Source organism: Petaurus breviceps, unplaced genomic scaffold (assembly GCF_028583685.1).
Source record: "Petaurus breviceps papuanus isolate PSGF00001 unplaced genomic scaffold, PetGlider_PUasm1.0 90779, whole genome shotgun sequence".
NCBI lineage: Eukaryota > Metazoa > Chordata > Mammalia > Diprotodontia > Petauridae > Petaurus > Petaurus breviceps.
The window spans coordinates 5,192,397-5,217,312 of record NW_027187344.1 but is presented as its reverse complement, the minus strand read 5'-3'; the positions used below and the strand labels follow the sequence as shown (position 1 = coordinate 5,217,312).

General features: G+C 41.5%; 1 protein-coding gene across 2 annotated transcripts; it reads left to right on the top strand.

The window, feature by feature from the left end:
- The first annotated feature begins 5,778 nt into the window (after positions 1–5,778).
- On the top strand, positions 5,779–24,057 carry GTF3C5 (general transcription factor IIIC subunit 5). Of its 2 annotated transcripts, none has more exons than XM_069069280.1 (11): positions 5,779–5,958; positions 7,056–7,275; positions 8,246–8,444; positions 16,986–17,181; positions 17,968–18,072; positions 18,929–19,043; positions 19,397–19,477; positions 20,429–20,526; positions 21,582–21,664; positions 22,284–22,450; positions 23,178–24,057. In XM_069069280.1, the coding sequence occupies exons 1-11, from the start codon at positions 5,836–5,838 to the stop codon at positions 23,372–23,374; spliced, it is 1,584 nt and encodes a 527-aa protein (XP_068925381.1). In that variant the 5' UTR covers positions 5,779–5,835; the 3' UTR covers positions 23,375–24,057. The 2 variants fall into 2 exon arrangements, with proteins under 2 accessions (XP_068925381.1, XP_068925382.1); XM_069069281.1 differs by having other exon boundaries at positions 5,780–5,958; positions 22,284–22,426.
- Positions 24,058–24,916: the final 859 nt, after the last annotated feature.

Sequence of the window (24,916 nt, the reverse complement as noted above, 5' to 3'; positions counted from 1 at the left end):
TTTTTGTAACCCCAGTGCTTAGATAGATAGAAATAAATAAATATAGATAGATAGATAGATAGATAGATAGAACATTTACAAAGCACTTACTATGTCTGAAGTATTGTGCTAAGTGGTGGAAATACAAAAACAGGCAAAAAGAAAGACAATCCTTGTCTTCAAGAAGTTTAAGTAGTTCAGGGAGCTATGGGGCCTGAGCCAAGTTTGAAGTGAGCATTGCTAGAGTATGTACTTCCTCAGATGGAGAGGACAATTTTCCTAGCACAGTGCCTGACTCATAGTAGGCATTTTGTAAATGCTTGTTGAATGAATGCAAAACCTGGATAGTGCTCCCACAAAAGAGATTAAGAAAGATAGATCTGACAGAAAGAGAACCAGGACAGAGTAATATCCCCCTCAAAATCAGGGAAATCAGGGGTAGAAGGAAGTGTGATCAACCATGTCAAAAGTACAACAAGGCAAGAAAGATGAGGACTGAGAAATGGTTGTATTTTTCAGTAGTAAGGTTACTGGTAACCTTAGAGAGAGCAGTTTCAGTTGAGTGGTGGGGACAGAAGCCAGATTACAAGGAGTTGAGAGGTGAGTGGGAGGTGAGAAAGTGTGGGCAAGTGTAGACAGTTTTATTTAGGAATTTGGCTGTGAAAGGGAGGAAAGATATAGGAAGAGAGCTTGAAATCATAGGGTCAGAATGGAGCAATGAAGAAGCTGGACAAGGGTGTGATTTCAAGTATGGAATTGGGCGGGGCGGGGGAGAGGGAGCTCAAGATGAAAGACCTCAACTTTTTTGATGAAATGTGAGGAAATCCTCTGCTGAGAGAGAGAAAGAGAGAGGAAATGTGGTACTGTTAAGTAGCTTGATAGGAGAAAAGGTTTGGAATAGCTGTTGTGGGAAGCATGAAAGAAAGTCAATCATAGATATGTTTAAAAAAATTGGCTTGCAGCAGCAAGGAATCTTTACTAAGTGCCTGCTTTGTGTGAGGCACTATCCTAGGTGTTGGAAGAGCAAATGTTCTTGACCTCAGAGAGTAACCAACCAGTTTGGGGGCATTTTTTTTTGGAGTGGGGAGGGGAGGGCAATTGGGTTAAGTGACTTGCCCAAGGTCACATGGCTAGTTTTTGTGTTAAGTGTCTGAGGCCAGATTTGAACTCAGGTCCTCCTGATTCCAGGGCCAATGCTCTATTCACTTCACCACCTAGCCACCCCCTAACCAACCAGTTTTTACAAACATATACACACCATATATCCAGTGATTTGGAGGAGACAAGAGAAGGAGATGTGGTCCCATAGTCTAGTTAGGGAGGTAAGAGTTATATACAGGAAACTAAGAAATAATAACACAGTATTGTGTGTAGATTCTGAGGTGCAAAATATAATCATGCACTGGAGTAGTCATGGAAAGCTTCATGGAGGAGGCAGGATTTCAGCTGGGCCTTAAAGAACAGGTAGAATTCAGAATCAGCATTCCAGATGGAGGGAACCTTATGAGCAAAGGCACAGAGATTGGCTTAAGCATGAAATCTGTGTAAGGGAAAGCAGTGGGGATGAGAAGAGGTGGGGAATCCCTATATGTTTTTTCATACCAGTCCTTTCCCATTACAATTTATATTCATGATGTCTTATGACAGTCAATTCTACAAATAACAACAATTATCTGTCAAGAATTATAAGAAAATCAATCCAGAAAGTGGTTTCAGTTAAAACAACAACAACAAAAAATTTCAGGCTCTTTCAGGTTCATAAAACTGTTTTCTCATGATCCTGTGAGGTAGTCATCCTCTTTTCTTCATCATCATTTTATCACAATTCTCTTTCTTATCATCATCATCATGATCACCATTTTACAGATGAAATAACTGAGAAGCAAAGTGACTTTAGGATCATAAAACTACTGTCAGGAGCAGCTAGGTGGTGCAGTGAATAGAGCACCAGCCCTGGAATCAGGAGGACCTGAGTTCAAATCCAGGCTCAGACACTTAACACAAAAACTAGTGTGAGTTTGGGCAAGTCACTGAACCCCAATTGCCCTCCAAAAAGAAAAAAAAAAACAACTACTGTCAGAGGTGGGATAGAATAAGGTCAATCAGCTCTGTCCATGGTACTTACTAATGCCTTTTTATTTGTTTTGTTTTGTTTTGTTTTGTTTCACAGTTGTGTTTGGGTACATGAAACTGATCTAGCCAGCCATATCATCTATTTAAGGTATACTGTCACACTTTTATTTGAAAGTCAGGATCCAGGAGCAAAAAACTGTTTAATACCAAGAGAGGACACATTCCCTATTTGTCCACACCCCAGTCTGGAACCTAGAACAGAATCTGGGGTACAATTGCAAATGTAAAGTGTAGTGTTGCTCCTTTGACCTTCATACTAAAGTGCAGAACTTATTCTTGAGCTAATTGCCAGTGTGCTCCTAACTTCCAGACCAATTCAATAAAGACTTGTTAAATTCCTACTACTGTATTTGGAAGGCACTGTCCTGGGTGCTGGGAATATAAAGACAAAAGTGAAATAGTCCCTGCCCTCAAAGAGTTTACATTCTACCTGAGCTACTAGATGAGCTATATTCTGGAAAAATAGTAGGAACAAATTCTGCATCTTAGTTAAAAAAAAAAAACAGCACCTCATTTGCATATGTAAGTATTGGGCATTTTGTTTCATAAGAGGATAAAGAAATGCTTTCCTAAAAATGGAGACAGATACTGTTTCAAGATTTATTCCCGCAAACACTTTCCAAATGGTAGGAGTAACGTAATAATCTTTATGTACTTTTCTTTGTTAGAATTTGCACACTAAATGAAAATTGTCTTCTAAAGACATTTCTTTGGGATACTGCACACTGGTTCACATGATGTTGCCCTTGCTTAGACTGTTCTGAGGTCAATCCATAAGTCATAAAAGGAAATCAATTTGGACTTCATGGTCAGGCACATCATGTTTCTAACCCCAAGCATTGTGGCTCAGTGATCACTTACTTCATTCTCTAGAAATGGTTCCAACTGATTTATGGTTGCTTCCTAAAAACAAATCTGCCCTCAAAGGATAAAGATTTATCACCACTGAGTTCATTTAGAGAAAAGTTCTTTGAACTCAGAAGGCCATTCACAAGGAAAAATGACCAAAGTCACATGTTAAGAAGGAGGCCATAATTGCTAAGGAGACCCCTTTAGAGTAAACTGCTCTCATTAACAAGCCTATTAATCCTGGGTTTAACAAATCAGTCTTACAAGCTCATATCCTGTAGTACTTTAGGCTTCATCTCCTCCTTCTTTCCACCCTCTGTCCCTCCCATCCATCATATTTTCCTCTCTTTCTACCTCCTTCCTTCCTTCTTTCCACAAAATTAATTCATTTGATTAGTTGACTATGTATAGAATACTGTGCTAGGTGCTGGGGGGAGGGAGGGATGTGAGACAAAGATAAATAAGATAAACAAATGTAAATAAATAATATAATAAAGCATATTAGTAATTAATAAAATATTTCACATAAAAACAAATCTATAAATATATTATATATTAATTATTAAGATAATATAATAATACTATAAATATAATACTGTAAACAAATATAAGTAAAATAAACATAAATAATCCGAATTCCTGCTTTCCTGGCAGTTATAATACAGCAGAGAAGGGGGAGAATCATAAATGCAGTAACTAATGCTGTGGGAATGGTGGAAGAAAAGATAATTCCTAACTTAGGGGTCAGGAATTGCTGACTTCCTAGAAGAGTCATTAGAACTAGGCTTTCAAAGATAGGAAGGATTTCAACAGGTGGAGATTATAATGGAATTCCAGGTATAGTGTAAGCTAAGCCTGGAAGGCAGGTAAGTCCTGGGCACAGAAGCATGAATAGGGCATGGGTCAGATGTTCCTAGGTGTCTGATACAGATGGCTCACACTCTGTACATGCCAATAACAGGACATACATGAGGCAGTACAGTTCAGCTGGGGTGTTGTGTTGGTGGTAGATTAAATTATAACCTGAACTATATAGAAACTGGCTGTAACAGAGATTATTTGGATGCTCCAATGAGGTCTAGATATTATAAGAAGAGTCTAATTGTACCTGAATTTCTAAGTTCTAAGATATTTTCTCATGAAATACCTACCCGACCTAATGATCAAAAGTGGAAATGAAGCATAGGAAACAGGTTACATTGTCTAAATTTTGGGAAGCAGAATGTAGGCTCATTTTCCTTCCTTTGTTAAGATCATTTAGATTTTTCATCCTGCTCCTCCAGGATGTGGTCCTCCTCCCCTGTGGTCCCACAAATGCCTTTTCTTATAGTTTCACTAATAGAACGAACCAGAAGGGCCAGGAAGGACTCTGCCTTCAGGGCTAACCCCAAACTCCAGGTGGATGTCATCAGTATCTTCAGGTGCTCCCTGGGGACACACTCCTTTATCCTTTCTCCTCCAAGGACTCCATACCCTTTATATCTCTTCACTTTCCTCTCTGATGTTTCCTGTTCTATTCCAACTTGCCTTACAGGGTACAAAATTATCAAAAAGATACAGCTTTTCTTTTCCCTAGTCATGTGCCATTTTCCCACAATTTTCAAAGAATAAGTAGCTCTCCTCTCTACCAAGGCTAATGGCCAATCCTTCCTTTGATTTAATCTCATTTTCTGCCTCCTCTAGAACCTCTTTTTAAAAAAATCATCTTATCTCTCTCCAACACCTCTCCAATTGGGCTCATTACTCTCAGCCTGAAAAACAGATTCAGGTGTCTTCTGTCACAAAGAAACACGCAAGGGGCAGCTAGGTGGCACAGTGAATAGAGCCTGGAGTCAGGAGGACCCAAGTTCAAATTCGGCCTCAGACACAACTTGGGCAAGTCATGTAACCCCAATTGCCCTGCCTTCCCCCCCTCAAAAAAAGAAAAGAAAAAGAAACACTCAAACTAACTAACCTCTCATCCCTCCCAACCTTGTAGGTTGAAAAGTCTACAAAATGATGCCTTCAATAAAACTTAGGCTCCAAGAAGTGACTTGTTCTGTGACGTGTTCAGTCCCATAGTTAGGGTTAGGATCACAGAGTTAGGATCTCAGATCCTAGAGTTAGGGTTACAAAATTAGAACCACAGATTTAAGATTGCAAAACAGGTCTCCAATTCCAAATCCAATACTTTTACTTCCATTATGCAATGATGTCTCCTACTTCTCCCCAGTGCCCAGGCTGGGGTTCAAACAAATGTTTGTCAAATGAGTAATGGATATGAAATTGTTTTCCTAATTATACAAATGAAAGGCAATGTTAGTACCTTCCTTCTGTGATTATCTTCAACTTATCTTGTATGTGCACAGCTGTTTGTATATTATCTACCCCCATTAGATTGTGAGCTCTTAAAAGGCAGGGGCTCTCTTCTGCATTTCTTTGTATCCCCAGCGCTACACAAGGCTTGACACAAAGAAGGTACTCCTTGCTGAGGACGCCTGGCTGTGTGATCCTTGAAAAAGTTACAATATATCCATGCCCCAGCCAACTAAGGTTACAAGATGCAGAGAAGGTGCCATATGCATTGGTAGAAGGAGTTTCCTTACTGAAAGCTCCTTCTACTCATGAAATCACAAATCCGTAGAAAAACAAAGAAAAATGTTTAGTGTTATTAAAAAAAAAAAACCATAAACCTTTAATTTGTTGTTTCCAGATTTAACCACCAGGGGGCGCTCGTTCCCTGGCGCGTTCTCCCGGCCCTCGAAAGACCCAGTGTAGTGGAGGAGAGAGGGTCGGAACCTTTCTTTCCCGGAACTCGTGACAAGATAGATTCGGGGCACGGTTTGGGTGAGGACACGAGAGGCAGTCGCGGAGCACGACGGGAAGTAGGGAATCATGGCGGCCGTATCGGTGGAGTTGCAACAGGAGAGGCGACTGGTGTGTGTGGAGTACCCAGGCGTGGTGCGGGATGTGTCCAAGATGCTGCAGACCCTGGGCGGAGAGGAAGGAGTTTCCAGGGTCAGAATCGGCGGGACCAGGCGGTGATGGGGGCTTGGGTTAATCTCCAGACTCCAGACGAGAGCGGAGGGGGCCAGGCTGGGAGTTGTTGGGGAAGAGCCCGAGGAGGGGGAAGAGGAGAAGGAGAGCGGTCTCCTAGGCAACGGGGCAGAAAGCGAGTCTCCTCACGTGGGCGTGGAGGATGGGAGAATCCCTTTGTGGAACTTCTTAGGTCCGGTGGCTGCCTACTTGATATTAAAAGTGACTAGCGGGTCCGTCCCCTACTAGCTTGTGATCATAGTGATCACATACGTTATAAGATCGTAGATGTCGAATTGCAAGTGACCTTAGAAACCATCCAATCAACCCCCCCCTATTTGTAACGTAAGAGGAAAATGAGGTCCAGGCTCACAAACGTAGTCAATGTCCCTATTACTTTGAGCCTGAGTCAGCGTTCCTGCCACAGTATCATGCTACCTCCCTGGGCTTGTTTTTAGGATCCAATTCCTGCAGGCCATTAGTTGTTGATTAAATTTTCACTCCTTTGAACTCAAGTCATTTTTTGTGTTGGGATGGTAAAGGACATTTCGTACCCATCAGGTTTTGTAAGGTTTGTTTACAATATGTTTTTATACCTTAGGAACAGTGGGGTCTGTTGAACCATATCTTATATACATTTCTTTTATATACATATGTTGTACACATGCATACATACATACGATATGTATATTGTATTTCTTTTGAAACCTTTGAGGGAAGGGACTATCATTATTCCCTTTTTTTTCTTGCCAGAGAGAAATTAAGATAAAAACACCTGAAAGAATTCCATTGTGAAATTTAGTATTATAGGAAAACCTGGGAACTCCAACTTCTAGTTCTCTGAGCCCTAGTTTCTTCTTCTATAAAGTGATTAGGTTGCTCTAAATGGGCTTTAAGCTTCATTTCAGGTCTAATATTTTATATTCAAAGGTCTCTTTCATCTCTTAAATTTGTTAGCTCTTCTTTTGCATCTTCCAGCCCTTCCCAACGTCTTTAGTTGAATATATAAAAGCTTTGAGGATGGTGTGTTTGGGATAACATTTGATGCTTTTCTGTCTCTGGTACTGGATCTTATGTAGATCTATGCAGACTCAGCCAAAAGGTTGGAGCTGTACTTCCGCCCCAAGGATCCATACTGCCATCCTGTGTGTGCCAATCGTTTCCCTACTAGTAGTTTGCTGCTTAAGATCAAGAAGAAGACAAGACGGAAGAAAGCAGAGGGTGGAGAAGTGACTGTTGCAGAAGTCAAGTTTGACATGGAAATTTTGGGCATCATTACAACTGTTTACAAATTTCAAGGTAGAGATCCACTGGGACTAATTGTGTCCATGAATGTTGTCAGTGTCAGGCCTAAGATAGATGGAGGAGGGGCAGCTAGATGGCATAGTGAATAGAGCACTGGTCCAGAAGTCAGGAGGACCTGAGTTCAAATGTGGCCTCAGACACTTGACACTTAACTAGTTGTGTGACCTTTGGCAAGTCACTTAACCCCAATTGCCTTGCCTTCCCCATTCCAAAAATTATATATATATGGAGGAGATATGAGAATGAGAAAAAAGAAAGTAGGTAGAAGAAAAGAAGAGATGTATAGAGAAAAAAAATATACGAATTATAGTGAGGGATAGAATTTCCTCAAGAACTACTTTAATTAGGCTTAGCAGAATGGAGTAATAAAGATAAAGGGCTTTGTTCTTTCTGGGACTAGGTTATTCATAGGATTAAAAAATAAAGTGCATTAAGCTTTATATGTTTCAGCTAGCTACACCAGAATCAGACTCTAGAACTGAAGGAGAGGTTATCTTAGAGGTTATCTAATTCAGTCCCCCTCATTTTATGGATCTGGAAGCTGAGATACCAAGAGGAGCCAATTAGTGGCATGTCTAAAGCTAGGGCCCTGATTGTTCCATCTCTTTCTACTACACCATGCTGTCTCTTCCTGTCAGCTTCTGTCAAACTGTAATATCACGTAGATCAGAAAGAACATTGCATGTTAATTCAAGCAATTAAGCAAATAAGAGGGTATTTGAGTTCAAGTTCATTTTGTACAGTACTTGCACACAGTTAGTTCTGCTACTGCTGTCTCTTCAGTGGAGTAAATGACTAGTGTTTTTGCTCCTAATGCAGTACTACCTTAGAGCCTTTAAAGGATGTTAGAAGTTTGGTGCCTAGGAGTCAGGTGTTCTTAGGTGACAGAGAGCCTGTATTATGGCTATGATTATGGTATGTTTCTTGATCATAGTGATTGTAATTTGTTTACCTCTCTTTCCAGGGATGTCAGATTTTCAATATCTGGCAGTACACACAGAAGCAGGCTGCAAAAACACTTCTATGTATGACAAAGTTCTTATGCTCAAACCAGAGAAGGAAGAATTCTTCAACCAGGAATTACCTCTCTATATTCCCCCACCAATTTTCTCTCGTCTAGACACCCCAGTGGACTATTTCTACCGGCCAGAAACACAGCATCGGTGAGTATCTTCCCCGCTACCACCCTTCATCCACCTTCTAGGAAGCTTTCAAAGAACTCAGTGGCCAAACAAGTGGTACTCTGGGTGTGTGTCTACTAGGAACATCAAATTTCAGATTGATATACTGTCCATTTGACAGAGTCCCAGAATCAGGAAGAATTCATAAGTTACTGAGAGCCAGTGTGGTGTGGTGTAAATCATGCTGGCCTGGGAGTCAGAAGAACTGGGCATTAATTCTGCCTTTACTATTTAGTAGGTGACCATGGGCAAATCACTTATTCTCTTTAAACCTTCAGTTTTCTTATCTGTAAAATGGGGATAATACCATAATCAGATAATGTGTAAAAAGTGCTTTGCAAATGTTAAAGCACTATATAAATATATAAATTATATTAAAGCACTATATAAATAAATAAAGCTGTTATTATTGATGGGGTTTTCCTACATTGAGAATTGTCAAAAATAAGAATATGTATCATTTCTCTATCCACACTACCACTAAGAACAGTGATTCCAGTGGAGCTACATAATCCCTTTATATATATATATATATGTCCGTACATTCGTAATAATTTGATTTGCCAAGTTAATAAGGATTTATACATCACTTACTATGTGCCAGAGACTGCTAAGTGCTGGGGATACACATACAAGCAAAAAGGCCATCAGTTCTTAAGAGCTTACAGTCTAATGAGGAAGACAGCACATAAAAAGGAACTAAAGGGGAGGGGTAAGGAGAGCACCCATTGGGGGGTACGGTCTGGGGAGTGAAGTTGGTTAGCCTAGACCAGGGTTGAGGAACCTTCGACTTGAAGGCCATATGTGGCCCTCTAGATCTTCAAGTACAGCCCTTTAACTGAATCTAAACTTCACAGAACAAATCCTTTAATTAAGGGAGTTTGTTTAAGGGGATTTGTTTATCATTCTCTGAAGTTTGGATTCAGTCAAAGGGCTGCACTTGAGGACCTAGAGGGCCACGTGTGGTCTCGAGGCTGCAGGTTGCCCACCCCTGGTCTAGGCTCTTCCTCAGAATAGAGGTTCTGGGAGTTACGCAACAGGAGAAGGAGGCCAGCAGGCCAAAGACCAGGGAGAAGGTAGCCAAAGCATTGTAAAATTCAGCAAATTAAAAAAAATATATTGCTGGACTCAGAGTTAGGAGGACTTGGGTATCAGTCTTGCTGTCACAAGTTCTGTGACGCTAGGTAAGTCACTTAACCTCTTTGACCTTTTGCTTCCTTATCTATAAAATAGAGATAATAATACCTGTATTACCCTACCTCCTAGGGCTGATGTGAAGATCAAATGCAAAAATTTTGTTATTTTTTAAACAGCTTTGAGATAATTGAGGATACTCTGATGCTGTTGCAAAAAACAGGATTAGGAATCACTCTGCCTTAGACAATTAACTTCATTTTGAATAGAAGATAGTATTCCAGAAATAAGATTGAATGTTCCTCCAAGGAAAAAAATATAGCCTGAAAATACCTAGCATGTAATCTAATTGGAAAGTTCTTTTCTTCTATGGTGATGATTCCCATTCCTCTAATTCCTCCCACCCCAAAGTTCCTGCCAGTCTGCCCTTTCCACTGAGTCCTCTGGAAACTCATTCCATGGGTGACAAACTTGCCTTTATCTTAAATCTTTTCCTTTTCCCCTCCTTCTGACATCAGGTTCCTCTCTCTCACTAAACCCCACCTCCTCCTCCCCCTTCATGATACAGCCTCCCTGGACACCCTTTCTAGTACTCACTTCTCTTGGTTCACTGGTTGAGGGGAATTGGAATACTCTTTGCTTTTCCTTGCCACTTTCAGATTTTTTCCCCTACCTCTATCACTCAATAACCTCTCCTGCTTTGAGGCCCATACAGTCTACCATTTCTACCCAGTCACAATCCTGGTAGCTGTTGTCTACAGACTCCAGAGCGATATTCTTCCTTCCTCAGTTAGTTCATCACCTACCTCACAATCTTTCTTGCCTCTCCAACTTTTGCCTTCATACTAGGACACTTCAATATATATACTTTTTCCCTCTTCTTTTCCATAATTTGACCTTTTGGTGAAGCAGTTTATCTCTACACTGTCTTCTCCTGAGTTCCACCCTACCAAGTGTCAGCCTTGGATCACTCCTACATCTTTGTTCCTACATAAGTGCTGAAGGGAGGTGAAGAAAATCATACAGCTTCCCTGTCTGGGTCCACTACAGATTTATTTTTACACAACCTCAGAAGGCCCTTGCTATTGCTAGGCAGTTCTTCTATACTTGCCTTATCAATTCACTATCCCACTCTTCTAAGTGGGTCTTCCAATTTTTTCCCTCCTTCCTCAAACCTCGCATGGCTCCTTCTCCCCTCACCTTCTCAGCTAAGAAACTTACCTCATGTTTTTCATAAAAAATTGAGGCCATTGGGGCAGCTAGGTGGTGCAGTGAATAGAGCAACGGCCCTGGAGTCAAGAGGACCAGAGTTCAAATGTGGCCTCAGACACTTAACACAAAAAATGGCCATGTGACCTTGGGCAAGTCACTTAACCCCAATTGCCCTGCCTTCACCCTTCCAAGCCCCCCCCTCCAAAAAAAAAAATCAAGGCCATTTACCATGAGCTCCCTCTTCTCCCCTCTTCCTCATCTCATATCACTCAGATGCCTTCTGCTACCGTTTTCTTCACCTGTCTCACATGATGAAGTGGCCTTACTCCTCTCAACCTGCTCAAGCAGTCCCATTCCATCTTGTCTCCTTTAATGGATTGCCCCCTATGTCATTTCCACTTTGCCACTCATCTTCCATCTCCCTATCCATTGTCTGCTTCCCCACTGCCTACAAACATGCCCATGTCTCCCCATCCTGAAAAAAACCGTCACTTGATCCTTCTGTCCCCACTATCATTCTACTTCTCTTCTGCCCTTTGTAGCAAAACTTGAGAAGGCCATTTACAACAGATGCTTCTGCTTCCTCTCTTCTAACTCTACCCTTCACTCCTGATGATCTAACCTCTGACCTTATCATATCACTGAAATTACTGTCTCCAAAGTTACCAGTGGGAACAGCCGATGGATAGAGCACTGCTTTGCAGTCAGGAGGGCCTGAGTTCAAATTTGATCTTAGATACTTAACTAGCAGTATGATCCTGGGCAAGACACTTAAACTTGATTGCCTCCAATGAAAAGAGAAAAAAACCAACAAAGTTACCATTCATCCCTTAATTGGCAAATCCAATGTCCTTTTCTCAATCCCCATCCTTCTTGACCTCTCCAGCCTCTGACACTGTCGATTACCACCTTCTTCCTGATCTTCTCTTCTCTCTGGGTTCCTGGGATACCATTCCCTTCTGGTTCTCCTCCTACCTCTCTGGCCTGCCTTCACTCTCTGTTGCTGGATCCACATCCAGGTCATGCCCACTCATTGTGGGTGTCTACAGAACTCTGTCTTGGGTTCTTTTCTTTTCTCCTTCTGTACTACACTTGATGATTTTATTGGCTCCCATGGATTTAATTATCATCTCTGTGCTGATGCTTCTCAGATCTGCATATACTTCCTGAAACTCTGCTGACCTTCAGTGTCACATCTCCAACTGCCTTTCACACATCTCAAACTGGATGGCCAGTAGACATCTTAAACTCAACGTGTTCAAATTGAACTCATTATCTTTTCCTCTAATCTTCCCCCTTCCCTTCCAGATTTCTCTGTCACATCCTCCCAGTTCTCTAGCCTTACAACCTAGACATCATCCCTGATTCCTCACTCAGTCTCTCAGTACCACCCCTCCCCCATATCCGGTCTATTGCCAGGGCCTGTCGATTTCACCTTTGCAACATCTCTTGAATATTCCCCCCTCCCCTGTGATACTGTTTTCACCCTGGTGCATACTCTGTTACCATGACCTGCTGGTTGTTCTGATTGCCATGGTCTTTCCCCACTCCCATCCATCCTCCAGCATGATTTTCTTAAAGCACCGATCCAACCCTGTCACCTCCTTACTCAGTAAACTCTAGTGGTTCTGTATCACCTTCAGGATCAAATACAAAATCCTGTTTGGCATTTAGATCCCTTCATAGATCCTGGTCTTCTTATACATTATATCCACCCATATAGTCTTTGATCTAGTTACACGGTTCCACAAACAAGACACTCCATCGCTGTGCTCTAGGCATTTTCTCTGACTATACCCCATGCCTGAAATTCTCTCCCTTCTCACCTCTTCATCCTGGCTCCCTTCAAGTGCCAACTAAAGTCTTACTTTTTTTTAAAGTTTTTTTATTTTGTTTTTTGGAGGGGGAGGGCAGGGCATTTGGGGTTAAGTGACTTGCCCAAGTTCACATGGCTAATAAGTGTTAAGTGTCTAAGGCCAGATTTGAACTCAGGTCCTCCTGACTCCAAGGCCGATGCTCTATTCACTGCGACACATAGCCACCCCTAAAATCTTACTTTCTATAGGAAACCTGTCCTCTTAATTCCAATGCCTTCCCTCTGTTAATTATTTCTTGTCTATCCTGTATATAACACATATTTAACTTATGAGTTCCTTGAAGGCAAGGACTGCCTTTTGCCTTTCTTTGTAATCCCAGTACTTAGTACAGTGCTTGGCATATAGCAGGTGCTTTAATAAATACTTCTTAATTGGCTGACTAAATATTAAAATTTATTTACTATTCAGGTCTGTGGCTAGTTTATCCAATTGCTAGAATCCTTTGTTAGTGATACTAAAAATGAGGGGTGTGACTCTTTGTGACCTGACTAGTCTTGCTTATTTTTCTTGGTCTTATTCACTGAACCCCAACTAAAAGTCTTACAGATGCATGCCCTTGGTCACAAAATGGATCTGGCAAGAGGTTCTGGCTATAGTAGCTTGAGTATCTTAGCCTCCACTGTTTGCCTTCTCCCTCCATATATTTCCCAAGATAATTTTAATAGTTATTCAGGGAGCAAGATTTCTTATATTACATCAGATCCAGAGAGGGTATAGACTATTTGAAACTCAACTCAGAGCTAATGTTGAGTCAATAATGACTATTGTATCCAAAGAAAGATAGTTGCCAGGTTTCCAAAACCTGAATGGTTATGGCTGGCCTCTGAAGCTAGAGGGCAGCACTTACTATCAATCGCTTCTCTCCAACTATTGCTAATATGAAACATGTCATTTAGCTTCATCTTTTAGGAGTAAATTCTCACCTTTCACTGCTTCTTCCAGTTTAAAGCAGTTTAATATCACCTGGTATTGCTATCTTAGTGCTTCTTAAGTTGCTGATTAAACAACTTGCTTCCCCATATAATCAGTAGAGGCAGATAATGATTTCTGAGGTCCAGAATGAATTGACTTAATTTTACCATGGATAAACTGAAAGTCAAGTCTGTTTACACAGCCCTGTCAGGCTGCTGCTAACACTGAGATTCTGATTCTTTTTGGCCATCAGGTAATCATTTATTAGCTTAATTGGGGACCAAGTGCAATAAGGTACCTATTTGGAACTCTATTCCTTTTGACCATACTAAAGTGATCTGAGTATATTGGTAAGCAGGAATCCTGCCATGGTTGTGTGTGTCCTGTACCCCTCCCCACCCTTTTCTCCACCTCCCTACAGCCCAATTTTTTTGAACAGTGGCTTTAGGTGGGGCAAGAAGGTAAAGAACCACAGAGAATCCTAAGTCTCCTGGTTTCTATTTTGCTAAGAAGGCCATTTGTTTTGTCTTATTTGCTTTCTGGTGAAGGAAAAGGACAAATTTGGGGGGGGAAATAAAAGGAAAAGACACCTGCCTTTTTTCCCCAGAAAGGCAGTTGATTATTCGTAGAAGTTGTCCTTCAAATTGCCAGAAAAACTCATGTATCTCTCTACTTCCAGGTGCTTCCTCACTTGACCCCTTTTTAGATACAGAATTAAGTTTCTCTCTATCAAGGTGACAACTGAAAAATTTGGGAAAAAAGCACCTGGAGTGATTTGAGAACTAATATTCATAGGTGTCTTGCCTTTATCTGTTTTCAGTTTTCTTATTTTTAACTGAAATCAAGCTCCTTTATGTTGATTCTCCTGACTTCCCAAGGCCTCCCTAACAACATTAAACATATCTAGAATCGAAGTGATTTTCCATATGTCTCACTGGGGAAATAGAAATGTTTCACTGGGAAACCCTTTTTTTGGCAATTCAGGTTTTCCTTTGTAACAGGGAAAATTGACTATTTCTCCCAAAACATTATTTTGAAGTGGGAAATTCAGACTACTTTTACTTTACTTTTCTTGGTTGTTTAAAAAAAAGTTTGCTAAAGTACCAGAATGAATAACCAAGCATGGATCTCTGTTGGAATTTAATTTAAAAAAAAAAAGATTTTCAATTCAACAAATAGTTAATATTGTGAGATCAGTAAGAAACCCCTCAGGAGGTTACAGTTCAGAAGGAATATCTGGCATATATACAAATAATTATAATATAAAATAAATATACAAAATAAATAAAATCAAAGGTTTTTTTTTTAATGCTATACTGTAAATGATCTAAGGGGAAAAGGGTCATTTCCAGCTGGGGAATTGTTGCACTTCATATCTGTCAAGGATGGCTTAATTATCACCCTTCATAAAGTCAAGGGGAATGGAAAGAATGTCTTTTTGAAGTTCACTGTCTCTATGAGGAAAACCTGTACTGTTTACCTTGTCCCTCCACACATTTACCAAGATAACACTAATAGCTATCCAGGATATATGATTTCCTATATTAAATATCCTAAATCAGATGCAGATAGAATCTTGCAGCTTTACAAATTATTTTCAAGAACCAGTACACTGTTAAAAAAAAAATCTGTTTTGAGTTACAGGATTTTTTTTTTAAATTGGAAAAGACATTAAAGATCATTTAGTTCATTCCCTTTATTTTACAGAGGAAGACATTTGAGGCCTAGAGAGGGTCAGTGATTTGCCCAAGGGCACCTAACTGGTTAGTGACAAAGCTAGGATTAGAACTCAGATGAGAAGTCACCCAAGGCTTCATGTAGAAAATGCTTCTTGAGCTAAATTTTGAAGAAAACAAGGGATTCTAATGAGTAACTAAGGAAAAATCAATGTGAGCAGCCATGTCTGCTCTGCAAGGCAGGGAACCTGGAATGACCCAGCCCACCATCATTGAGAAGGAGAGAGGGGGCCTGAGGGTCCAAGTGAAATGAGAATTCTGGATTCTTTTCTGCAAGGGGAGGGGAGGGGAAAAGAAAAGAGGCATTGGTAGGAAGGTTGCAGAAGAAGAGTGTTCCATAGTTCTTGTTCCACCGTGCCCTCCAGCACCAGTAGAGTAGCTCCTACTGGAGGCATTAGGGATAGTCTGTGTAGAAGGTGGGAGTTCAGAGATGTAATAATATGGGAACAACAGCAAACTGGCTACTTTGGCTGGACAGGAAAGGAAATAACGTATAATGAGACTGGAAATGTGGGTTGGTACCAGGCTGTAAAAGGCTTTACAAGCTGAGCAGGTGTTCCTGTTTGATCCTAAAGGTAGCCATTGGAGATTTTGAAGGAGGTGAGGGAGAAGTAACATGGGCAGACTTGAGGAAAATCACTTTATCAGCTTTGTAGCAGATAGGTGGGAGAGAAGAGAGACTTTAGGCAGGGAGACCCAATTAGGAGGATATTGCAGTGGGTGCAAGGTGGTGAAGGCAGGATGGAGGATGATAGCTCTATGAATTTTAGGCTTTTTGAAAATTGATTACAAAGGGAATGGTAGGTAGAAGCAGGTATTAAATTTCTTCTGAGCTCTCACACTGGTTTCATATAGGTTTACAGAACATGAGTATATGCCTGTATAATAACTCATATTTATAGAGTACATTAAAGTTTACAGAGTGCTTTTCTCACAACAATCCTGTGAAAGAGGTAGTGCACATATTATTCTCATTTTACAAATGAGTAGACTGAGGCTCAGAGAGGTCCAGTGCCTTATCTGTAGTCTAGTAAGCATCAGAACCAAAATTTCAGCTTTGATCTTTTTACTACAAAGCCAGCATTCTTTGTGTTATACTATTCTCCTCCTCTCTAGGTCTATATCTTTTACTAAAGTTCTTAGTTGAAACCTCATTGTGGTATGGAGGTAACCTTGGTATTTCAGAGGTTATACCAGTGGGGTACATGCTCTGTCAGTTCTTACCAAGGTAAAAAGATTTCATGCAGAGCTCTGTGACAGCTTCTGTGTCTCTTGTCCAAGCAAGAACTAGCCTTGACAGGTTTGGAGAGACTATCAATAAAAGGTTGAATCAAGGATGTGAAGGATGTGAAGGATGTGGTGATTTGTATTGTTTGACAGTATTGTGCTTGTTCTAAGGAGGGGTGAAAGTGGGTGGGAAATGTCTTTGGAAAGTGATATTTAAAAAAAGAAAAAGTATCATTAAAACATTAAAAAAAAATAGAAGATTGGCCACTAGGCGTTAGATTTTTTTTGACCATAGCAACTCATAAAACCATCTATGAAAATGTGGAAGGGGAATCCACCTTAATAAAAGCATGATTTCCTGAAAATTTGAAGGCGATCTGTTGCTTGCTGTGATGTTACATTGTGTCTGTCGTGTTCTCCCTCAGGGAAGGCTACAATAACCCGCCTGTCTCTGGTGAGAACCTTATTGGCCTGAGTAGAGCTCGGCGGCCCCACAACGCCATCTTTGTGAACTTTGAAGATGATGAAGTGCCCATGAAGCCACTGGAGGCTGCTGTGCAGACCTGGAGGAGGCTGTGCACGAACCCCATAGACAGAAAGATGGAGGAGGAGCTGAGAAAGGTAATGACATCCGAAGAGGCCCAGGCCTGCCATGAACTGCCTCTTGTTTGCTCAGCTGTTTGGATTTGTGCGTGTTTGCTCTTTTTGAATCAGCAGATGTGGATTTTTCACCTCCAGATTTCAGTTCTAAAAGTAACGAGTACTTCATCTTGTAATCTCAGGACAACTCTTCCTTCACACCTCCACCAAGCAGCTTCCACTGGTGCAGGCACCTGGAACGGGGGTGGGGCGGGGAGAAGTGCTTGGATTATCCAAGTGAAGCTTGTAACTGCAACTCCAGTATTTAATTAGTTCTCAGGTGACTTCCATTACCCCACATTCCCTTAACCCTGACAAAGTTTGCATTATTTTATTAATTTGTATATACCTTTGGAAAAGTCAACATTCTGTTTTCCCATCTAGATTGTAAACTTCCTTTTCCTTTGTTTTACAGTACTTGGTGCACAGTGAAGAGTGAATCAATACATAGTCACTGAATCAAGCTTATTCTCTCTATTTAAGGGGAAGTTATACATTTCCAACTTAAAAGTTTTCTACTTGTTACCAGGACCAAAATAATGTATCACCAATTTAAATATTTCTAGAAGTGCTCTTTCAAAGAGCTTAGAATGGAAAAAGTGTAGGAGTTTTAGGCCATGAGGCTATAGAAAGTGTGTTTAGCCCTTCCCACAGCCTCGTCTTTTCCCTGATAGCAGTCACCAGCCACAGACCCTGTGACGTTCTAGATCGTGGCTGTTTTGGAGCTTGTAGATAATTTTTTTTTCTCTAACCTTCACTTTTTTCTAGCTGTTTGACATTCGTCCTATCTGGTCCCGTAATGCTGTCAAGGCCAACATTAGTGTCCACCCAGATAAACTCAAAGTCTTGCTTCCTTACGTGGCCTATTATATGGTGAGTATCCTGACATCTATTATGGATTTTGCTGCATAGGCTTTTTGTAATGCTTTGGTGCCCAAAAAGGTAGAGTGGAAAAGGGATTTAGAAATCACCTACTTAAAACAGTCACAGAGCCATAGCCATCCGTGGTCTTGGGATCATAGCTCTACAAGAAGAAGAGATCCAGAGCAATCCCTAACATCTTTGTTAACTTTACTGTAGTGTGCTCTCTCTCCGCTTCTGCCCCTCTGCTTAGTGTTCCACAGCCTCCCACTCCCTCATTAAAAAAAAAAAAACCCTAAAAAAAACTCTCCAAGTGAAAGCAGAACAGACAGGTAGATTGCCACCACGAGCTGAAGGGGGCTTGGCTTGAGACCTCTGGTGCCAAGAGAGGTGTGTCTGGCCCCTATGTGGTTTTCTTTTGTCCATCTGTGCCCGGAGAACTGAATGTCTGTCCCTGGCCCCTTCGTGTTACTGTCTTCTCCTGTGTGTGTCCATATCTGGCTTCAACATGTCTGCCTCCTTTGTATTCTTCCTTTCGGTTCCAGTCAGGCCTCCAGGTGGCTGGTCCTGGCTCTTTGTCCCTGCCCTGCACGTGTCCTCGCCTCCTCCCTCCATGGACAAAGAGACCCTTTACTGCCTTCCTCTCTCCATCCGTCCCTCTCTTCCCAATGTCTGTGGGAAAATTCACATTGTGTAAAATCACTTTACGTAGAGGCCTACAGAACAGTCCACTCACATAAAGCAAGAACTGTCTGTATTAGGAAGATTTCATTATCATGATCAGTATGTCCCTGAGGAAAAGCCTGAAATTTATTAGTTCTTTAGGATCCTGGAGCCTTAACAAACCTTTGAAATTGTACTTTTGCAGATAACAGGTCCCTGGAGGAGTTTGTGGATTCGGTATGGATATGACCCGAGAAAAAATCCAGAAGCCAAGGTTTATCAAGTCCTAGATTTCCGAATTCGCTGTGGAATGAAATATGGTAAAATAAACCACCACCACAATAATAAAAACCAGAGGCAAAACTATACCTCAGCTTGTTTGCTTTCTTTTAGTCTTTATAGTTTCTAGTTTGTTATACACCTGTCCTCTCTTCTAATAGGGATAGACTTGTAACTCTCTGTTACAGCTAGGCTAAGAATACTTTCCTATGTTTGCTTAAAATAAAGATCTCTTGGTAGCTTGGGCTACCAAGCTGATTCTCTTCAGGCCCACTCTAGCATTTCTTACTGTCTTGTGACTCTACTGTCTTGTGATCCTAGTTTATTCCTCTTTGAAGCCAGCTCTGTTTCTTTGTGCCCAGCCTCAGTCTCTGTTCTCTTATTTTGTCTCCAGGTTATGCCCCCAATGACATGCCTGTCAAAGCAAAACGCAGCACCTACAACTACAGCCTCCCCATCACAGTTAAGAAGACACGTAAGTAATTGTGGCTTTCTAGCAAACAGAGGAGTGATTTGCCTTCAAGCCAGCTACCCTAGAATGAGCCATGTGGGCAGACAAATGAGAATCAAATTGAGATCATCCTAGAATGGTACCAGGACTTGCTGTGGAATGAATGAATGGAAAAAAAACAAAACAAAACTAAGTATTTACTATTTACCAAGCACTGTTCTAAGTATCGGGGTTACAAATAGAAAAAGCTACACAGTACCTCACCTCAGGTTGCTCCCCCAGTCTAACTGGGGGAGACAGCTCAGAAAAGAACATTTAACTACAAAGCACATCCAGAAGACTAGGAGGCCTCAGGTTCAGTGAGAGGGGATGGCAAGGCCCAGAGTTCCATAGCTTATCAGTGTAAGGGCCCATAGGAAGTAGAGGCAGAGCGGATGTAAGTCTTTCCATTTTACAATGAGTGAAGTTGTTAACATCAGTTTTTTCACACTCTGAACAGTCAAGCAGCTCAGGCAAGGAGGAACAATAGAGGGTAGGGCACTGCCCCCCAGGGTGGCATTCTTCCTACTTGGACATCCCAGATAGGTTGGGGAGGGGAATATGAAACAAGAGGATGGATCACCCCTAGTAGCAGTGATTCTTCCTGCCACCATAGCTATGTTCAGATCTGGAATGGATCTTTAATAGTAGCCATTCCATTTCCTCATTTGGCAAATGATGAAACTGATATTCAGGGGTATGCAATGTCTTGCCCAAGGTTACACAAGTAGTAAGTAGCAGAGTCTGGATTTCTACCCATATTTTTTTATTCTAAATCTAATTTCCAGTATGTGCGTATCTCCACAATGAAGTCCTCAGGGAATTTAATTCCATATGTAAGAGATGATGAGCAGGAACATAGGCATCAAGAGAGTAAGTGAAATTGAATGTGACATTTGACAGTATTGAATTCCAAAGCTTCTTGTCTTCTCCCAGCCAGCCAACTGGTCACCATGCATGACCTGAAGCATGGACTAGGCACCTCGGGGACTGGGGGTATCAAGAAATCAGCCTCTAACAAGTACAAGCTCAAGGTGGGTGCTGTCTGCTTTGTCCAGAGCAGTTATGGGAAGAGGGACAACTAACTTTGGTTTTTAATCTCTGCCAAGTATGAAGGCTGTGAATTATCCCCTTCCAGGGAAAAGTCCTGTCTGGATTCTGGAGTGCAGCTGTGGGCATTGTCAGTGACTTTCTGCAAATAAATACCCTTTGGTAGGGGCGGCCAGGTGGCTCAGTAAGTAAGAGCACCGGCTCCAGTGTCAGGATAACCTGGATCAAATCTGGGCTCAGAATACTCAGCACCACACCCAGAAATAACTGGCCGTGTAACCTTGAGCAAGTTACTTAACCCCGATTGCTTGATAAATAAAAAAAAAATAAATAAATAAATGCCCTTTGGCCCTTTCAAATCTTGTCCATGAATCTTATATAGTATTCAGGATAAAAAGGCAGGGTGTAAGTGCTCAGTCAACAAACTGAGTATCCACTATATACAGTACTTGGTGGAGAAGTTCAGTTGAAGAACAAGTATTTATGTCCCTAGCTTTGTATTTCAGGGAGCCTTTAGTCTGCTTAGGAAGGTAAGATATAACCATATCAATCAAATAGGGAATAGTATAAAGACACTGTGTCATCAAGTACTATATCATATGGTATGGACAGTAAGTGGTGTAGAATTTCAGAAATGGGAGAAGGAGATAACCATTGGGGATTGTGGTCTTTCTTTTATTTCTGTCCCCTCACAAACCCACTGTTCTTCCTTCCCACCCCTGAATGCTGTAAGATGTTAGGAGCTGGTGGGGCGGCTAGGTGGTGCAGTGAATAGAGCACTGGCCCTAGAGTCAGGAGGACCTGAATTCAAATCCAGCCTCAGACACTTAACACAAAACTAGCCATGTGACCTTGGACAAGTCACTTAACCCCAATTGCTCTACCTTCCCCCCTCCAAAAAGCAAAAAAAAAAAAAAAAGATTTTAGGAGTTGGAGAAGTGTCTCTTGGTGGCTGGCACTGAGCTGCATAGTATCTCTCTTTGATGGTGAAAACACAGGAGTAGCTTCTACTAAAACTCTGGTTGTTTTGTTCCCTCAGGACTCTGTCTATGTCTTCCGGGAAGGGGCCCTGCCACCATATCGGCAGATGTTCTATCAGCTCTGTGATTTAAATGTGGAAGGGTATGATGAGGCCGGGTCTTGGGGGAAAAGTTCTGGGGAAACAGACTTCTGAATTTCATTGGAAATTTCTTCTCTGACACCTTTCTAATTTTTGAGGCCTTATTTTTTCTTCTGTGCTAGAAAGTTAGATTTCTGGCTGTTCTCAAACAACCAATTCACTGTGTAATACATTTCTCTTAAGCTAGTTAGTTTTTGTTAAAGAGAAGGAATGAAGCTATAAATGTGTGTATTCCTGTTCATCTAGTCGATCACCATGCTGCTCTGCCACATGCACATGTTTGTATGGGAATCTCTGAACTTATATATGGTTATTTCCCTTTTTTGATTAGCAGCTCCGTTTGGAGTGACCCAGGGAGACCAGGAGGGTTGCTCGTGAAGTCTAAAAGTTTTTGTCAATTCAATTAACTGAATAGGGAGAGAGAGAAAGAGAGAGACAGAGAGAACACCTTGTTCCTTGCAACAGAATCACTGGCAGGGAAATGGAATCAGTCCAGGATGATTGGGCACTTTTTTCCCTTTATCATCTCACAAACAACCTATAGAAACCACACTGGCCGGCCCTGTTAGTGCTTTCTTTGGACCCTTATTTGCCCACTGACCCAGCCCTGGCTGCTTGTAGGTTACAGAAGATTATCCATCGTAATGATGGGATGGAGACTGAGTGTACAGAGCGTGATGGTTGGTGTCTTCAGAAGACCAGTGATGACCTGAGGGACACCATGTCCTTGATGATCCGGCAGATCATTCGTTCCAAAAGGCCTGGTGAGAAGCTCCTGGGGTCTCAGAGTATGTTGAGCCCAACAAAAGAGCTAGGTTCAAAGCCTAGCTTTTTTGTTAAGTCATTTCATTTCTTTGTACCTCAGTTTCCCTATCTGTAAAGTAGGAAATTTGGAAAGGTCTTTCTAGTCCTAATATTTTAGGATTTTAAAATTAATATTTAGAATAACATTGGCTCTTGGAGTAGCTTCTTATAGAACCAGTTTTGGGTAGCATCAGGACCCTTCTCCACTCATGGGAAAGGACTAGATGAGCATTATGTGATAGTCAAGCTACAGGACCTGCTCTGAGTGGCTCCTGAGAATTGGCTTTAATTTTCTCCTTGAGGTAAGAGTGGGACAAGGTTTTAGCTGATCTCATCATTCCTGTTTTCATTCCTATTTCTTCTTGTCCCAGACCCCTTCCCCTTCCTTATTGATAAGCAAAAGTGGCATGTAGCGGCTAAGGCTGTCACTATCCCTCCATGGCACTACCACCCCATCCACTTCTGCCAGACAGTGCGGTGAGGGAGAAAGCCATGGCAGAAGGGAAAGGGAAAGAAAGAAGCCTGCACCTGTGCTGTGCACGTATTAAGAGTAGTGAAGGAAGCCAGGGTTTGGAAGAGCCAGCAGTGCTTCATGCCCATGAATGACTCTTCCTGCTGGTCAGTAGGATCTCTGAGCCATCTCTGTTCTTTTGGGTCAGTGGGTTTGGGTACCTAAGGCAACACATCCTTCTCTTTCCCTTTCGCACCCAGCTTTGTTCTCAAGTGCCGCCAAAACCGAAGGTGGGAAAGAGCAGTTAACATATGAGTCTGGGGAGGATGAGGATGATGATGAAGAAGAGGAAGAAGAAGAAGAGGAGGAAGAAGAGGAGGAAGAGGAGGAAGAAGACTTCAAGCCCTCAGATGGGAGTGAAAATGAAATGGAGACTGAAATTTTAGACTATGTATAATGGAAGGAGGATGCAGCCTCTAGACCCTCTAACTTTGTCTGGGTATTGTTATACCCTTGCCTTGAGAAGGAAACTAACAGCTGCCCACTTCCAGCTAAGAGTGCCAGATGGCATTTGTAGGGCCTCTCAGTGGATGTAGCTTCCATCCAGCCAAGGTCTCCTGGGATTATCCTGGCTTGTCTGCTCTGGGCTGTCTCATGTACTCAATAATACCCCAAATTACTCATTCCTGGATCCTAAGGAATACCCTTCACTCTTCTAGCTTCAGTTAAACCCTGCCATTAGACCATCTTTGATGCCATTGTCCAGGTTTCATACGTTCATTGTGTCATATGTGCCCACTATCTCAAACATCCCTGTGGCTATCAGTAAGTGTTATGAGGTGGAGACAGTGCAGCCATGGGAGTTTCATGAACAATAAAAGGTCAGATCGTCCTGTTGGTGGGTTGTAGATTAAAGGGGTGTGACAAGTCCAGCAGGGACATGGCTCCTGAGCTTGGAGTGGTTACCCTGGGTGGATAGGACCAAGGTAATGTGGGCAGTAACTTCTAGATGTTCTCAGCCTGGATGCTGTTGGGTTTGTATATGGCCAGTTCTGTGTAATTCCTACAGGGGTTATTAGCTCTGCTGAGAGTATACTTTCTTAATGGAAGTTTTCTTTAATAAATAATTTTTCCAAAGGACTGGATGATTTATGTGGTAGTTTCCTTTTCTTTTTGTTTTTTTAATCAAAGGAAGGACTTGGGGAGGAATTTAGCACTCCCTAGGGCCTAGGGCTCCTCCTGTGTCTGTGAAACCACGCATCTTTTATGTCTTGAAGACTTAAAAGAAATATTAGTAAGAAATGAGAAGATAAAAGCAAGCAAAACAGCAACAGCATTACAAAAAGAATATCAGGAAAGAGGAATGAATTATAAACAATTGCTGAGTGCAGTTTTCCAAATCACCTCTAACTTATAGGTTTTTTAGGGATTTAATAGGATTGTTTTCCCCTCCTAGTCTAACCTCCAGGTGTGGGCTCTCTGTTTCCAGAGTCCACTGTCTTGCCTTGTAGTTGCTTCAGCTTGCCTGGCTCTGAGAAATTTCTCACCTCTTCTTGAAGTATTTTTGCTCTGACTTTGGTATATCCCTCCTAGAAACCTGAGGTAATGAATGTTTTTTTTTCCTCTAACCTATTTTTCTTTATATATATATATATATATATGTATATATATATATATATATAATTTTTTTTTTTGCTTTTTTGGGGGGGAGGGCAATTGGGGTTAAGTGACTTGCCCAAGGTCACATGGCTAGTTTTTGTGTTAAGTGTCTGAGGCCGGATTTGAAGTTGGGTCCTCCTGACTCCAGGGCCAGTGCTCTATTCACTGTGCCACCTAGCTGACCCTCAACCCATTTTTCTTGATTTGATGTTTCTGTATTTTTTGTCTAATGTGGCACTTTTTTTTTTTTCCAGTAATTGATGATGTTTTTCCACTTAAGTCTTCCTCTAATGCTTTGTTGTATTCTGGAGATGACATTGGGTTTGCGGCAGAGCACAAG

Coding starts and splice junctions, on each gene's coding strand:
- GTF3C5 (XM_069069280.1), top strand. CDS start 5,836: ATGGCGGCCGTATCGGTGGAGTTGCAACAGGAGAGGCGACTGGTGTGT. Junction 18,073..18,928: donor CTTACGTGGCCTATTATATG/GTGAGTATCCTG, acceptor GTACTTTTGCAG/ATAACAGGTCCCTGGAGGAG. Junction 20,527..21,581: donor CTAACAAGTACAAGCTCAAG/GTGGGTGCTGTC, acceptor TTGTTCCCTCAG/GACTCTGTCTATGTCTTCCG.